Source organism: Cololabis saira, chromosome 18 (assembly GCF_033807715.1).
Source record: "Cololabis saira isolate AMF1-May2022 chromosome 18, fColSai1.1, whole genome shotgun sequence".
Taxonomy (NCBI): Eukaryota; Metazoa; Chordata; class Actinopteri; order Beloniformes; family Belonidae; genus Cololabis; species Cololabis saira.
In genome coordinates this window covers 12,253,973-12,271,096 of record NC_084604.1, presented here as the reverse complement: position 1 = coordinate 12,271,096, position 17,124 = coordinate 12,253,973, and the positions used below count along the sequence as shown (strand labels likewise).

At 39.8% G+C, this 17,124-nt stretch overlaps 2 protein-coding genes across 2 annotated transcripts in view; one reads left to right on the top strand and one right to left on the bottom strand.

The window, feature by feature from the left end:
- The window catches only part of LOC133418595 (exostosin-1), a 380,641-nt gene that overhangs the window by 136,748 nt on the left and 226,769 nt on the right, over positions 1 to 17,124 (bottom strand). The gene's annotated exons all lie outside the window — the stretch shown is intronic.
- On the top strand, positions 4,884 to 6,391 carry LOC133418599 (pteroicidin-alpha-like). The gene is made up of 3 exons (XM_061707370.1): positions 4,884 to 4,983; positions 5,781 to 5,900; positions 6,069 to 6,391. The coding sequence occupies exons 2-3, from the start codon at positions 5,782 to 5,784 to the stop codon at positions 6,265 to 6,267; spliced, it is 318 nt and encodes a 105-aa protein (XP_061563354.1). The 5' UTR covers positions 4,884 to 4,983; position 5,781; the 3' UTR covers positions 6,268 to 6,391.

Sequence of the window (17,124 nt, the reverse complement as noted above, 5' to 3'; positions counted from 1 at the left end):
AGAGGGAGCATCACTCGCCTTCTTCTGCGTAGGGCCACTGCGCTTGTCCCGGTGTTTCTTGCGGGAACCTGCACTGACATGAGCGGGCCCAGAGGGTGGGAGGTCGCTCCCAAACAGGAGGCCTTCCACCTGACGCAGCCGTTCCTCTCTCACCGAGAGCGGCAAAATGCTGCAGTTGATGCAGGGGTCGGAGAGGGCCTCCCTCAGGTGCCCCACCCCCAGACACTGGGGGCACAACTCATGGTCATCCTCTACCAACAGTAGAGTGCCACACGATGTACAAGCCATCATCGCTTCCTCCAAAAAATAAAAGGGTCAAGTTAGGAAATCTGGGCGAGAACTGAGACCCGATACGAACATCTAACAGACTCCCCACACCACTGTTTTCAATCCAAACAATTGAGTGTGGAGCCAGGCAATCCAAGCGAGAACTGTGGCCGCCACATTTATTATTATTTATTTATTTTTATTTTTTTAAATTTACTTAAATAAAAAATACTTACCAAGCCAGGCTAGGAACCAACAGACGAGAGCTGTGGGCTGACCACTGCACGCGGCTGGGACATCTAGCATGTGGAGGAATCAGCTCAGCAACAAACAATCAAGACAGTTTGTGTGGCTGGGGAGCGAGCCAGCCCAAGACACGGGCACTCAAATCCTCCAGATAGACAAAGGAGAGGCAAGATGGCTTGACAAGCACAGCCTTAGAGGGCAACAACGTGCACTCCGACCAAGAGTCACAGGCAGGCTGTCAAACACCACCAACCAGAGTTGAGCTTACCTCCCCATAACCTGCAAACAGAAAAAAATATAGACCCGAAACACGGATCTACGGAGCGATTAACCCGCGAAGTATGTCAGGTTAACGGCGAGAAGATCAAAGAGGCCGGATGTAGGCTACCGGGCGGTATTTATAGGCGCACAGGTAGCCTACAAGTGACCCACGTGACTTTGTTGTTATTAAATCTCGACCTGCGCGGAGCGCGAGGAGACATATTCACTCTGTTTACTGCCACTGGCAGCCAGGAGGGAATGAAACAGAACTAGAATGAGTAGACACAGTTAAAATGAGTTTAGCTCTCCCTACATTTCCTTGAGGGTTTTCTCCGGGTGCTCCGGTTTCCTTCACCTTATCCAAAAACCATATTCGCCACTACTGCAACTAACAACTGTTTTATAGTCAATTAATTTATTTGATTATTGAGACAATGATCAACTTATCATATTATGAATTGCACAATAACTTAGGCATCTTGTCTTGTCTATTTGAATTTAGTCAGTAAATAACATATACAGACTAATAATACAGACTACCATAAAACCCAAAGTAAAGGCCCGGGCATTTATTTGCTTAAATCACTTAAATCAACAGGCGTTTATTAGGGACCTGCATTTATTTGCGTTTATGTCAGCCTGGTTCCTCAGCCCTATTTAAGGAGCAGGCTGATGGCAACTCAGGGCAGCTGTGTGTGTCTCCTACTCACTCCTTTGTGTAAACCTGTCTGTTCTGAATGTGGAGTTTGTTTTAAGAGGGTGAAACTACAGGTCAGGATGTCGGCAGATATCTAATAGAGACATCTATATAGTGATGGAGGTGAACACTGGGATGGTCCGTTCAACCAGAGCCGTCGGGAGACTGGAGAGCTGGTTTGTCCTGCCGATTCAGCAACTGAGGATGAGAAACAGCAGCGATATTTCTGCAATTCCTTTGTTTTGTTTGACAACTTGTTACATGGGATTGTCCCGCTGATTCAGCTCCAAACCAGACGGACCGCAGCATATAGACACTAAAGTCTTGAAATCAATATTACTTTCAACACTGAAAGTAATATCATCAAACAACTACTTTTTTCTCCTTTTCGCATTGTGCTGATCCTGTTTTCATTAAACCAGTTTTATCCACGGGAAAAGCGAACTTGCAGAGCAACTGGGCCAACAGCATCAGGAGCAACTGGATCAGCAGCAGCAACTAGACAAACGCTTGTTTAAAGATGTTGTTCAACGACATCATTTCAACTAGTCTAAAAAGGGCTGATCTGCAGATACTTTCCATTCTTTCTATTTAACAGGTGACAGAAAAGCAACAACTTATGCAACTGTATTTGCAGAGCTGATTAAAAAACTTTTTTTCACTTTGCCAAAATGCTAATAACACAATAAATTAGGTTTGCAGCACATGATAATCTCTCAGTGGTGTTCTTGTCTCACTGATAAAAAACTGATCGCCATTGGCATTAATATATTTATAGTATAGACTATTTTATTATCATCTCAGATCACATGAAAATCATACTGTCTATCTCACATGATGATCTTTTCACTTAACTCTATTTTCACTCCACACCTCATAGATTTGTCATGTAGCAAAAGTAAAAAAAAAACATCAGCATCAAAAACATATATGATATTATTTACTCTTTGGGGGACAGTCATTATACACCTTCTCTAAAAAAATGATATGCGTTTATGATTTGGAATTATGAGTAAGAAGACTGAGATGTGCTGAACTAAAATGACACTCAACCTTGGGGATAAACAATTGTGAAAACCTTATGTTTATGACATGAATGTCATTATGTCAGGATGGCCGAGTGGTGTGAGGCCCTCACAAGGTGTCGAGCTCATCCCAAGTGTCAAACCTTGTGGGCTCTATATGAACACAATTGTAAACACAGGGCATTTTAAGATTGGATCCCGCTAATGTCGCCGGATGATGAACGCGTATTTAATGGTAATATAAATGCAAGGCATGTTATTTGTCACCTCGTGCCTGAAGATGAGTCGAGTGGAAGAAAAGTGAGTCGGGAGGCGTTACCCGCGAAACAAAGTAACCTGTGTGGGCGTGTAGAATGATATAATGTCCCCACATCAGCAGGATAATATGCGGCGTCAGACAGGTGTAAATTTAAAAACAAGGATGGATGAACAATGGGATGAGTGAGTTTTGCTTCTTGCAAAGCCCCGGTTTGTCAATTTTGTGTCTACTTGTTGAAGCAATGGACCATCCTCTGTGATTCTGGACATACGCTGGTTTATGGCGTCTCGGCTCTGAGGCTGAGTAGCTCATGGATCGCCTCATTACTCATCTTGCAAATATAGGCCTTATCTGTGACCTACTGCTGCTGTTCCTCTTATAAAACATCAATAATAAATACATTTAAAAAAAACTTCCCTCGTGGGTTGTTCTCAACAAACCTCTCCCACGACCGGACCTGTGGTTAAGACTACCCTTGCAGGCGAGTCATTCTGGTTCCCCGCGTTAAACGCAGGGTATTGGCCAATGTAAAAGGGGCTAAAGACCGGCCCTATTTTCACACAAGGCCATTTCAGTTGAGACTGTTCGCTCATAAAGTTCCTCAATGGTGGAACAGGTTACCAGTGCGCACAAGAACATTCGTCCCTCTCTGCACTCAAGAAGCTGTTGAAAACTTTCCTCTCCCAGGAACACCTTCTGTTGTAAACTCCACTCGTTCTTCAACTTTTTAATCTGCAGTTGAAAGTTGTCATAGTTGCAATGCTGATTTAATGCCAAATAAGCGAACTGAATGTGTGTTGGCCGGGTGAATGATGATCAGGCATGCGTCTGTATGTGTGCGTCCAGCATCGGGATGAGGGTCAGCCGGGTGTCGCTCCTGCAACCAGTGACGGACTGCTCCATCACATGTGTACTGAATCTGCATTCATTAAATCAGTCAACACCATGCGACAGCCGCACTTCCAGAGGGGCAACAGAACCAGCAAATGGAAAAGTAGCAACTGAACAAAAGCTGTTGTTTTTTTTCTTACACTAGAAAACAAACAAAACAAACAGACAAAAACGAAACAGTACAAAACAACAAAGTCAATGTTTTTGCACAGATTTCGATCAAGTGTGTGCGAGTATGAGTGCGTTTATGTATGTATGCACGTGTGTGGTGTTTATGGGTATGATGGTTTTCTACAATGATGTTTATTTAAGGAGAGGAATGCAGCCAAAAATAAATAAATAAATAATGTTAAATAAATTTAAAAAAAAGGGTTTAAAAGGGGGGTCATTAACGCAGGAAGAAATGAGAGTGAAAGGGATGGGGGGTCAGGACGGCAGAGCCATTTTGTTTGTTTGTTTGTTTGTTCTTGTTGTTTTTCCTCTTTTAATTGGTCTTTTGTTTCCTTTTCCCCTTTAATTTGCTTTTTAATTTGGTATGTTTCATATTCTCCCATTTTCCTCTTTTCCTTTGATTGTAAGTTCTCAATTTCCCCCTCCCCTTTCCTTCTAGCTGTCCCTTACTTTGGGCCGCCATCAGACCCATAAGGAGGTGGCCGGCCCGATGGAAGTCAGCTCCTTTGTGAGCCAGACCCCTCCCCTACGGGCGGTTGATTCATCTCTGGGTTGTAGAGCAGCTATTCAGGTTGGGGATGGGCCCGCTGACTTATTAATGTATAGCCATCCCACAAAACACAGAACAAAAGCTCTTTTAAAGACATTTTACTAGTCGAACAACACAGATTTCCGAATGTTTTCAAGAGAAAAGCATAACCTAAATCGTAAACCTGAATCGTAAACCTAAACCTAAATAGTGAAAATCAATCCCTGTATATTTGTTTATTTTTTAAATGTATTGACATGGAAATATAGAAGACTTATAGAAAATATAGAAAACTTTCAATCATGAGGTGTTGAGAAATAACAGTCTGTTTTCTTTTACAGTTATCAATGTTATTATTCATAAAAAATATAATAATGGTCTTTAAGTAACACCAGGAAATGAAGCCCTGTATAAAGACAGGGCACCACTTCCCTTGTGGTTAAATTTCTAAGAAATCTGTCTGGCCAACATGTTGACTTATCCGTCCCCTTCATGGCAACATGTTTCACAATCATGAACTCCACTCAGTCATATGTGTATATAAAGATGTGCAACAGACCAACAGTATTGTATTTTACAAAACCTCTGACACGCTCGCCATAAGACAGTTTTTTGCTGACTGTGCATCAGTGAAAAGGTAAGAACTAAATAATTTCTTCACATTCAGTTGTCATCAAATAATGTTTAATCTGTTGATTCTAACGACAATCTGTTAGTTATAGAGAAATGTAAAACACAGTCAGTTCTATAATGGGTAGGTCCAACTTCTACAATATGTGAAGGGAAAGAATTATGTTGGACCTCGATGATCACATGTTGACCGCATGTTGACCGGTAACTAGTTGCTGTATATCTCAATTATTTCTCAGTCCGACTTTGAAAACACAAATTTAGAATCACAAATAAAAAAGAAAAGACAAATTAATACATAGCATGAAAAAATCATTTCTGGAATTTAAACAACGGTAAGTCTATTATTATTATTGTTAATAAAGACAATGTTACACACCATGTTTGTCCCTAACTGTCGCTAGGAACTAATATGTTGTGAATTACAGTAGTTGAGCAGTTCCATTTTGCTGGCAGTAATATTCCATTGTAGCTCACATTGTTTTGTTTACTAAAAAAATATTTCCCTCTTTATCACTGAATAACAAATTTATGGTAGTTTTAACTAACTTCAACATCAGCAGGTCTCCAACACATTGTGATAGTCTGTCATCAACTTTCCTCCTGAGAAAACAAAGAGACAGCGATTTCTGAAAAAAAACAAAAAAGACAACTGAGAACAAAAATTATTTTTAATTGAAGGACCAGCAGGAGTGGTTGTAAATGAATAGTCTGCCATTAATTTACCAGAAATTATACTTTTCAAATAATAGCCATAAAACAAAATTCATAGATTTAACCATGGAGGACCTCTTTTTTTCACAGGATGAAGTGTACTGTAGTGTTTCTCGTGTTGTCTATGGTTGTCCTCATGGCCGAACCTGGAGAGGGTTTTATTGGAGCCGTTTTAAGTGCAGTGCCTCATATCTTCCATGGCATCAAAAGGTGAGGACTTGAAGTTCTACTCTTGCTCTGTCTTGAAGTCTATAAAGATGAAAGTATTTTGCATTTTGCAACATAGTAATACCACTTCCACAACTATCATTTTTGTTTTGATTGACAACTGATTTCGTTCCACTTTACTTTGTGCTGATCCTGCTTTCACCAAATCAGTCTATTCCACGGGAAAGACAAACTTGCAGAGAAACTGGACCAACAGCAGCTGGAGCAACTGGACCGAGAGTTGCAGGAGCAACTGGACCGAGAGTTGCAGGAGCAACTGGACCAGCAGCAGCAGGAGCAACTGGACCAGCAGCAGCTGATGGACAAACGCTTGTTTGAAGACGTTATTGCACAACGTCGTTTTGAGTAGTCTAAAAGGGGCTGTTCTGCAGATTTTTCAATTCATTACCTTTAACATGTGGCAGAGAAGTCACAACTTTGCTTGGCAAACAATATTTTGAAAATGTGTCCGCACTGCTTATTCTGATGAAAGAAGGATGTTTTATTCTTTTTGGATAAAATCCTAATCATTCAATAAACTAGCTTTGCAGCACGCTAGAAAGTCTCTCTTGTATTCTTAAAAATCTGGCCCAGTGGCATCAATTCAGTCAAAGCTAAGGTATGGCAAGCAGTGGCGGAGCGCGGGTCTCAGTACAGAGTGGGTGGCGCATTCTCCATGGGCCCTTATGATAGTAATTTTAACGTTCAACAACACCTCATCCTGCCCATCAAACTACATTTATTCTCACTTTTATTGAGCCAAGCCTATAGGCCTATGCTGCAGAAAGCAGAGTAAAGTCACAAATTTGTTCAGAAGAACACACACACACACACACACACACACACACACACACACACACACACACACACACACACACACACACACACACACACACACACACACACACACACACAGGCCTGACAGCTGTCCATCACATGGCGCTGAAAACTCATATAGTCACGGACTGACTCAGTTCCATCTTTGATACAGCTTATACAAAACAACATAACTGATCTAAGATTACACAATCTATTTAGATAGATATAGACACAGCGGTCTATAACATAATTTCTGAGTTCTATAATTGAGAATAGACTCAGCGGTCTAGTTGACAACAACACAAAGCACATTCAAATAGGCAGCCGGTCAAGGCTACCACAACATTCTGATAAAGACATTATTTAAGAAGGTTACACTGACTCACCAATAGTAGTTGACTCTTCCATAACCCAAAATAATCCAGGTAACGTGGAAAACGGGGTAACATTCAAAACCTTGTACATGCTTAGTCCTCTTTTAAAGTTTAGCGCTCATCTCCTTCATGGCCGCAAATTTGCAGAGTCGGCAAATTGGCTGTAACTGTTAAGGCTGATTTATGGTTCCGCGTTACACCAACGCAGAGCCTACGGCGTAGGGTACGCGGCGATGCGCACGTACGCCCCGTACCCTACGCCGTATGCTCTGCGTCGATTTAACGCAGAACCATAAATCAGGCTTTACAGCCAATCAGCGTTGGCTCACAGCCCCGATGCGTTCAGGTCAATTGTAAAGTAAGAATTAGCCTACATTGGCCGCACAATGCACGTTTTATTATTATTATAGCCTACAATTTACGATTATATATTAACGTATCACACAAAACGGGGCCCTATGAACTTGTGGGCCCCGTGGCGACAGCCCCGTTGCCCCCCCTCTGGCTCCGCTACAGATGGCAAGGTTACAGAACTTAACTACAGTATCAACCAACATGCCCAGCAAATACTCATCACAGAAGTCTGCTATGTAGCTTATCTGTGTAGTCAAGAAAATTTGAACTTTTTTAAATGCAGCCTCACTCACATCCTGCTAACATACCTGCGAACACTACACTTTAACAACGTGTTAATTACACAAGACGCATCCGTTTTCTGCACCATGGACAGAGTTAGAGAGCAGAAATCTTGTATCTGACGAACGCAATATAACGCATTCTGTTCACTTCATTCACTATGTCAGTGCAACAATATCACGCAGACATCCCAGTTTAACTTAAAACAGTTCATGACGACCACCGTCGTCAGGGACGCTGGGACATCACATTTCAAAATATGAGGGGGGGTACAAGTGTTGGGAAAGATAATATCTAGTGAAATCGATCATGTTGTTCTGATTTGCATTTGTAGTTATTTTATATGTATTAAATAATAAATAGTCAATACAAATAGACACAGAGTAATTCCATACATTTATTTAAAAAACAAACATTTACACCCTGACGCCAAGGTGTGGCGGCTGCCATACCTTGCCATACCCAATTGACGCCCCTGATCTGGCCGATGAATTTGGTTTTACTTTTGAAGCAACTGCAAACTGACATATAAAACCATTGATAAACCTCCATTGTGAAGGAGGTTTCCTCCGAGTGAATGTTCTGTGGCGAATGCTACAGTAATGTAACAAGGTTAGTGATAATTTGACTATTTATATAGCACCCATACAAAGTCGTCTGTCAAACACGTCACAATAAAAATAATCAAACAATATTTATATTGAATCAAAACAACTGATTAAATTGGCTAAAAACATTGATTATTGGGGCTTTTCAAAAACAATTGTGTAAGACAACTTCTTAATTACATTTATATGAAGTGAAATTTATACTCTAGACAGCTTTTCATGTCAAAACATTTGAATTCAGTTTCATTTTTATCTTTAATTTGAAGATATCGAAAAATTGTTTGTATCATAAATTCAAAAAAATAGACCCAAACTATTATAATCTTTATTATCCACTCACGTCCCTCATAGACTGCCCCATCATTTCAATATGTCCATAAGGCTCCATACAGCACAAATGACTAGATGTGCATCTATCGATCTGCAATAATACCATACTCGTGGCCATTTTTAACTGCCTCCTAACATATAATATTCTGATCTAAGAAAAATCACCTTTACGATAATAATGAAGTAAGTAGTACATGTCAAAGAAGATGTTAACAAAAAGGTGGAGACTGTATTTTCAACATCATATCGATCCTCTTGGTCTACTTGTACATTGAAGTCCTTGTAATATTTTTAACCAAGGATCCAGGTTGTCATGAACTGTTATGTGTTTTCTCTGAGTGCATATTGTAATTTTTTATTTTAAAGAAATAGAAAGTGTTAATTGTTTATCTTGTGAAGCCGGGTGGATACTGTTAATTCCAGTATAGCCAGATGACCTTTCTGGCGATTAAGAACATGAAAGCAACAAATTCCCCAAGTTAAGCCCTTGGTGGGGATGGATTTCTGGCATAATTTCAGGAATGAGATGGAATAAGAGAAGATGAGGTATAGATTAAATTTGGAAAGGTCAATGGAGGAACATGAAAATATTATCTATTATACTGTCTTGTGGTAAATCGAGAAATGAACCCAATCCTTTAGGAACAAAAATTGTTCATCTGCAGATATATGAACATTTGGGCAAATTAAATTGAGGCAAATACATTTTTTTACAAATAGATCAGAAACCAGTTTATTTCTTTTTTTAAAGTTTGCATCAAAGGAAGCTATTCTTTTGTGTGTGTGTGTGTGTGTGTGTGTGTGTGTGTGTGTGTGTGTGTGTGTGTGTGTGTGTGTGTGTGTGTGTGTGTGTGTGTGTGTGTGTGTGTGTGTGTGTGTGTGTGTGTGTCTCTGTTTTGTATTTATGAAATAAAAATGTCACTATTTTGGAAAAGATAAACAAAATGGTAAAGAAATCCTTTTGATAAGATTCATGCTCCCTTCCACAAATAAGGGAAAATCTGCTCATCTATGCCCAGCCTAAATGTTCAAGAAAAATACACAATTTATGTTAAGAACGGGAGACTTTAACAAAATTTAACCCCATGGTATTTAAAGGCAGATTAAATTAAAATACAGTTAAATATAGGGATTTACTTCTTGACGATAAGCTTACGACACACTGTTTTGCTTAATGCCTTGAAATTCTACACATTCTGTTTAGCAAAGAGAAAAGATGATAGTAGATGTCCCTGATGCGGTCTATTTGAGTAAATTACCTTAATCCTTGAGATGAAGGTGAGATGGAAGACGATGATACTTAAATTGTTCAAAGACAAGATTGTCTAATGATAAATACTTATACACAAAAACAAATATTCACTGAATGAGGAAAAATTTTGTTAAATTGAGGTAATCAATTGATTACAAATAAATGAACGAAAAAAAACCATGGTCATTTATGTTGTGTACTTGTTCATTTATGTTGGATGTAATTAGTTAATTGCCTTCAAAACTACTGAAGAACTTCAGGTTAGCGATTCTCTATTTTCAGTGCAGTTTCTGATTTTTAAAACCTTTAAAACATTTATTCAGCAAAAAAACTCACTAAAGTTTTATATTTTGGTTAAACAGTTTGTGTACATGAGTTTGATTGGATTTTTTTTTTTTTACATAAAAAGAGAGAGTTTCCAGTCTGCTGTAAAGCTAATTTATTAAGCGATAAGCATTTTATCAAAATGAATGAAATACATTTCTTTCATCAGCATAGGCGATACAGATATTGTTGTCCAAGTTGGGTTGAAGCTTCTTGTGTTTATATATATATATTCTCAAGATACAGCATTGAAAACATCTGCACGTCAGCGTTGGTCCATCAGCTGCTGCTCCATTTGCGCCTGTTGCTGTTGGTCTCCTTGTCCTGCTTGTTGCTCGTTCCCATGCAACATCCTAGTTTAGTGAACAACATCAAAAAGAACATGAGCAGTTGTCAATAATAACATAAATATCGATTGTGGGAAGTCAGTAGTCAGGATCAGTATCATCAGTGATCAGTATGAGTCAAATCAGTATTTTAAGTTATTAAATTGATTCATTATAAATAATTTCGATATTAGCAAATGGAAAAAAAGAAAGCAAAAGAAGAAATTCAAGCACTTACTTATGGACGCCGCCAACGACACGAGGGATCCAACGGAAAAGCTTTCCGAAAAAACCCTCCCCAGGTTGAGCCATCAGGACAACCATGGATAACACAAGCAAGACCACAGTGCATTTCATCCTGTAAGAAAATTATCAATGATCAAATGTATGATTTATGTTTTAAGGCTTTTATTTAAAAATTGTGATTTGCAGTAAATTACTTATGCTCCATACACACATTAGACATTTATCATTTTGAAATATTAAAGTAAAATATTTGTGTATTTATAATTTGTGGTTCCAATCATTATTATTATTGTTACATTAAGTATTTGAAGACAATTATTAAAAGTTTGTCAATGTGTCAGAAGACCCAGCAATGATTGGGTACTGGTGTCTTTTATGAATGTTTAAGGTTGTTATTTTAAAAAGCAATCAATGTTAATCATTCTGATACAATACAATCAAACAGTAAAGCAGTGTATAAGGCAATAAATGTGTAAACGATTAAATTTCTCTCTAAACATTTACTGAATATTTTTATCCGTAAATACTTGGATATACAATTTTTTTAAGTTAAGCCAATACCAATTTAAAAAAGTAAAAGTATGAGATGGTTTGAATGTACAGTTTTAATTGCATCTTTTCACTGTTCATAGAAGCCAAAATATTTAGTTCTTACCTTTTCAGTGATTCGGAGTTGAGATCAAACAGGCAGTTTTTTACACAAGTTTCACAGCTTATGGAAGTATCCGGGAGCTGTTGCACTATTTGAGCATGACTGAGGTGACTTCATCATTGTGAGACAAGCCACACAGCTCGGTTAACCATAAGGTGTTGTGCCATTTGGGCCAGACCAATTCTTTAGAAGTTTAACCAGGAAAGAAGAGATATGGTTAGATAGTAGTACTGGGGTCACCCTCTTCCTTGTTTTAAGAAACAAATGCTGAGAAAGGGTGACATTGTTTCCATTCAGGGAAAAATAACTGACTTGACAGTAGAAGTCATTGTGCTGACTACTCAATTGTGAGGATTTGCCCAAAAAGTTGTTTGGATTAATTGTATGCTCTACTGGAATTATATGGTTTAAAAGAATAACAATAAATTAAAGCTGCAAGCAGCGATGAACGGGCCCCGCACCCTTGTGCACGTTCAGGCGTGCTGCAGTGGAAGCGCTTGTATGACTTGCATGTAGATGTCTTCAGGCCTGGACATTTAGCGGATGACACCACCCACGACTCTCTATATCAAACCATTCAAAAGTTATGGCAGAAAGTAGGAACTATCAAATATTGACCAATCAGAAGAAGGGGCGGGGCTAATTCATGCCAATGAAGGTCAAGTACTCAATACCGACTCCGATGACACCACCCACGACTGTCTATGTTGAACCATTCAAAAGTTATGCCAGAAAATAGGGACTATCAAATATTGACCAATCAGAAGAAGGGGCGGGGCTAATTCATGCCAATGAAGGTCAAGTACTCAATACCGAGTCTGATGACACCACCCACATGTCTTTATCACAACCCGTTCAAAAGTTATGGCAGAAAGTAGGAACTATCAGATATTGACCAATCAGATGAAGGGGCGGGGCTAATTTGCAGCAATTATGTTCAAGGACTCAAAACCGAGTCCGATGACACCACCCACGAGTCTTTATGTCAAACCATTCAAAAGTTATTTCAGAAAATTGGAACTATCACATATCGACCAATCAGAAGAAGGGGCGGGGCACTTTAACTGTGGGTGGTGCCAAATAGTCCTTACTCAACACTTACTCACACTTTGCATGCTCAAGGTGGCTGAGTCCTGTGTTTGGAGCTACAGTGATGCATCGATATGTTAGCTCTATAGGCAAACTGGTAAAAGTCTAAGTCTGAGGGGAGGCACACCGTGAAGTGGTGAAGGATGAGCCTCTCAAAATATTGCATTGGTACTGACATGGAAGTGAGTTTGTAATTACTGAGACATTTTTGGGCAGGAGTATTTGGGACAGATATGATAGCTTGTGTCAAACAGGGAGGGATGGCTTGTGTCAGTGTAAGATTTAACATCCTGGTCAGAACTCCCAGTAGCTGGTGAATACAGGAGCAGAGTACTTTTCAAAGGACACCATCCAATCCAGTGGCTTTCCTGGTATTCACAGCCTTCAGAATTTGCCTCACTTGGTGCTCTGTAACTGGATATCTGTGGTGGCAGGACGGCTGTGTGTAGGCTCTGGGCCTCAAAGCGAGAAAGGAAAATATTTACATGTAATTCCTCTGCGAGTAAGGCAAATGCGGTGATTGTGACAGGTCTGGTGCCTTTACACTTGTTCTGGTATTACTGGATCTCAGTGCTGCATTTGACACATTGGTCATAACATTCTTCTCAGCAGACTGGAAAAGTGGGTGGGACTGTGCTTCAATGGTTCAAATCTTACTTGCAAGATATGGCCTTTTTTGTGTCAATTGGAAACCATGCGTCTGAGAGAACTAAGATCACATGTGGGGTTCCTCAAGGGTCCATTCTCGGACCGTTTCTATTCAACATCTATATGCTACTGCTAGCTCAGATTATGGAACATCATAACATTTCCTATCATACTTATGCCGATGACACACAACTCTATATTTCAGTGTCACCACATGACTACAGTCCCCTAATCGCATTGAGTAACTGTATTCACCAAATCAATGAGTGGATGTGCGCAAATTTTCTCCAGCTAAATGCAGAAAAGACAGACGTGATCATTTTTGGCCCTAAAAATGAAACGGAAAAGATCAGCGCTCACCTTGTCTCCATGTCATTGACAGCTACAAATCAAGCCAGAAATATTGGTGTAATTATTGACTCAGACCTGAACTTCAACAGCCATCTAAAGTTTATCACTAAATCTGCCTACTACCACCCAGTGCTTTAAGTGGGAAAAAATAAGTGCCGGTACTCTCCCCCTCCAGTCATACAAATATGGGACTATGTAAATTTGTATATATATATATATATATATATATATATATATATATATATATATATATATATATATATTAATATATATTAAATATATATATATATATATATATATTAATATATATTAAATATATATATATATATATATATTAATATATATTAAATATATATCAAACTCTCCCACTCTGTTAAAAACCTCCTGTGTTTACCTTCACATTTCCGTTTGGCCGTGCATTTTGTACTTCCAAGTTATTTCCGTCACAACCATGAGCGCCTGTCTAGCTCAACGGGATGAGCAGGTGACTTGCGTACAGCGAACGCGGATTCGATTCCAGTTGTGGCATATTTTGCACCCACTTCCTACGAGTCTGTCTTTCACTGCACCTATCAAATAAAGTTGCAAGAGCCGCATGACAAATATGCCGCGATTCCAGTCGCGGCATATTTTGCACCCACTTCCTACGAGTCTGTCTTTCACTGCACCTATCAAATAAAGTTGCAAGAGCTGCATGACGCCGGCCAAAGATCCGCATGCGGCTCGTGAGCCAAGCGCGCCTTTACGTCTGTACGGCAAGCTTTGAGCATCAAAACACCTTAATCAACAAATCCAACCTGTAGACTTTGGGGAGATCGGGGGGAGTTACTGACTGATGGGGAATCTGGGAAGAACAGTACCGGTACGCGCCGCACACAGTAAATAATTTCCGGTACGCTGATGGGTAAAATTTAGAAGTGCCGGTACTGCGTACTGCTCCGTACCGGCCCACTTAAAGCACTGCTACCACCTAAAAAACATTGCTAGAATTAAGGGGATTCTGTCTAAACAAGACATGGAAAAACTTATTCATGCATTCATTTTCATTAGGTTGGATTATTGCAATGGCATCTTTACAGGCCTTAACAAGAAATCAATCAGGCAGCTGCAGCTGATCCAGAACGCTGCCGCCAGAGTCCTTAACAAACACCAGGAAACTGGACTATATCACAACCGGTCATGAAATCGCTACACTGGCTTCCAGTGAGTCAAAGGATAGAGTTTAAAATCTTACTGCTGGTCTACAAAGCACTGAATGGTCTTGGACCAAAATACATGCTGGACCTGTTGGTTCCCTATGAAGCTCCCAGACCCCTGAGGTTCATCTGGATCTGGTTTGTTGTGTGTCCCAAGAACCAGAACCAAGCAAGGTGAGGCAGCGTTCAGTTATTCTGCTCCTCACCAGTGGAACAAACTTCCTGTAGACCTGAGGTCTGCTCCAACTGTCAGCTCCTTTAAATCAGACCTAAAAACATTACTGTTTACTCAAGCGTACTCCTAAATTAAATACTTACCTGCTGTACCCTACTGCCCTTATTTTTAACAGCTTGTGCTTTTTTAAAATTATTTTACTTCTTTTCTTATCATTTTATTTCATTAATTCGTTATTTAAGCGTACTCTTAAATTAGTAACCTGTGCTTTTATTATTTTACCTTCTTTTCTCATAATTTTATTTCATTTTATTTGCTATTTACTGTCTAATTATGTCTTGCCGCTTTTAATGTTGATGTAAAGCACTTTGAATCACCTTGTGTTGAATTGTGCTATATAAATAAACTTGCCTTGCCTTGCCTTGCCTTGCCTTGCCTTGCCATGCCTTACACAGTTTCAAAAAAAATGTCCATATTACCTTTAGCATTACAGAATCACAAATGACATCCTCCTCCTCCACTCTGGATATTATTCCAACTCAGCTACCAAAAGCAACACCCAGTTTTTACTTACTTACTTACATTTTATTTGAGAGGGACCATGTGCAATTAAAAACATAAATGTAAACATTTGATGCATTGCACCAGAGTTAGCCTTAGGCTAATGTGCATCTGCAGTCCCTTGGTACAAATAAATACAGCACAGATAAAAAACATCAAATATTATTCAAGGATATTATCAAACATCACCCATCAAACATTATTCAAGGACATGTAAGATATAATGTAGCAATAAATCACATATGAAGTGTCCCCCCCACGCACGCACGCACGCACGCACGCACGCACGCACGCACGCACGCACGCACGCACGCACGCACACACACACACACACACACACACACACACACACACACACACACACACACACACACACACACCTAGATAAGAGGGTATGGCAGCATGCACAGCATACAGCACTACACCTCTACACATACACCCCATGAAAGTGACTGGAAAGTTAGTGGGTGCATTGTTGTGAGAGTTTTAAATGTTTTTTTTATATTAGCTTTAAAGGCACCAAGCAAGTCACAGGTTTTTATGTTGTCTGGGATTGTGTTCCATTGTGTGACAGCTTTAATCGAGAAGGCTGCCTGTCCAAATGCTGAATCGCGGGGGAGCGGCGGACCGGGTCCACCATGGGGGAGCGGACGACCGGGTCCACCGCGGGGGAGCGGACGACCGGGTCCAGCGCGGAGGAGTGGACCGGCGGGACCACATGCGGGGGAGCGGCCTGGGACCCGGGACCACCGCGGGGGAGCGGCCCGGGAACTCCGCGGGGGAGCGGACCGGGTCCACCACGGTCGGGGTATGAAAAGTTTATTTACTGTTGTGCCTGCCTGCCACGCTGATGGACAGAAACAGCCGCCGATTGTGATTTTTTTTTTTTTTTTTTTTTTTTTTGATCTTTTTAGAAGAAACAACATACAATGAAAACATGGAAACATGTAATCAAAGATACGCATTATACATTACACATTGTCTCCTTTTTTTTTTTTTTTTTTTTAAACACACAAAACCTAACTAAGGAACAGAGTCTCTGTAGCGTTAAATAATAAATAAACAGATGAGCAAGAAATGATCAAAGGAGGAAAGTAATGAATGAGCAAAAGTGCATACAAAAAAACAAATGCAGTGGTAAATGCAAATGCCCATCACTGATATCCCATTAACTGGAAATAAATAAAACATAAAATGCAACATAAATGATAATAATAAAAAACAAATAAAGGAAATGAAAAGAAAATTAAGGGAGGGGGGGTCAGTCGGTGGGTAGAGTCTTCAACGCGATAAAGTGATGTATGAAGGATTGCCATTTATGAACGAATTTAGCTGAGTTGCCTTTTACGGAGTATCTCACCTTTTCCAATTTGAGAAAAAACATAACATCACTAAGCCAAAGAGAAATAGACGGAAACTTGGGGGATTTCCATGAAAGTAAGATACGACGTCTTGCTAAAAGGGATGTGAAAGCCAATACTTCTGACTGTGTGGGGCTGATATGTGAGGAGTCAACAGAGAGTCCGAATATTGCTAAGAGAGGGGCCATAACAACTTTTTTACCCAGAACTTTAGACATGATCACAGAATAATCACTCCAAAATTTCTGTAACCTAGGACAGGAGAAAAACATATGACTT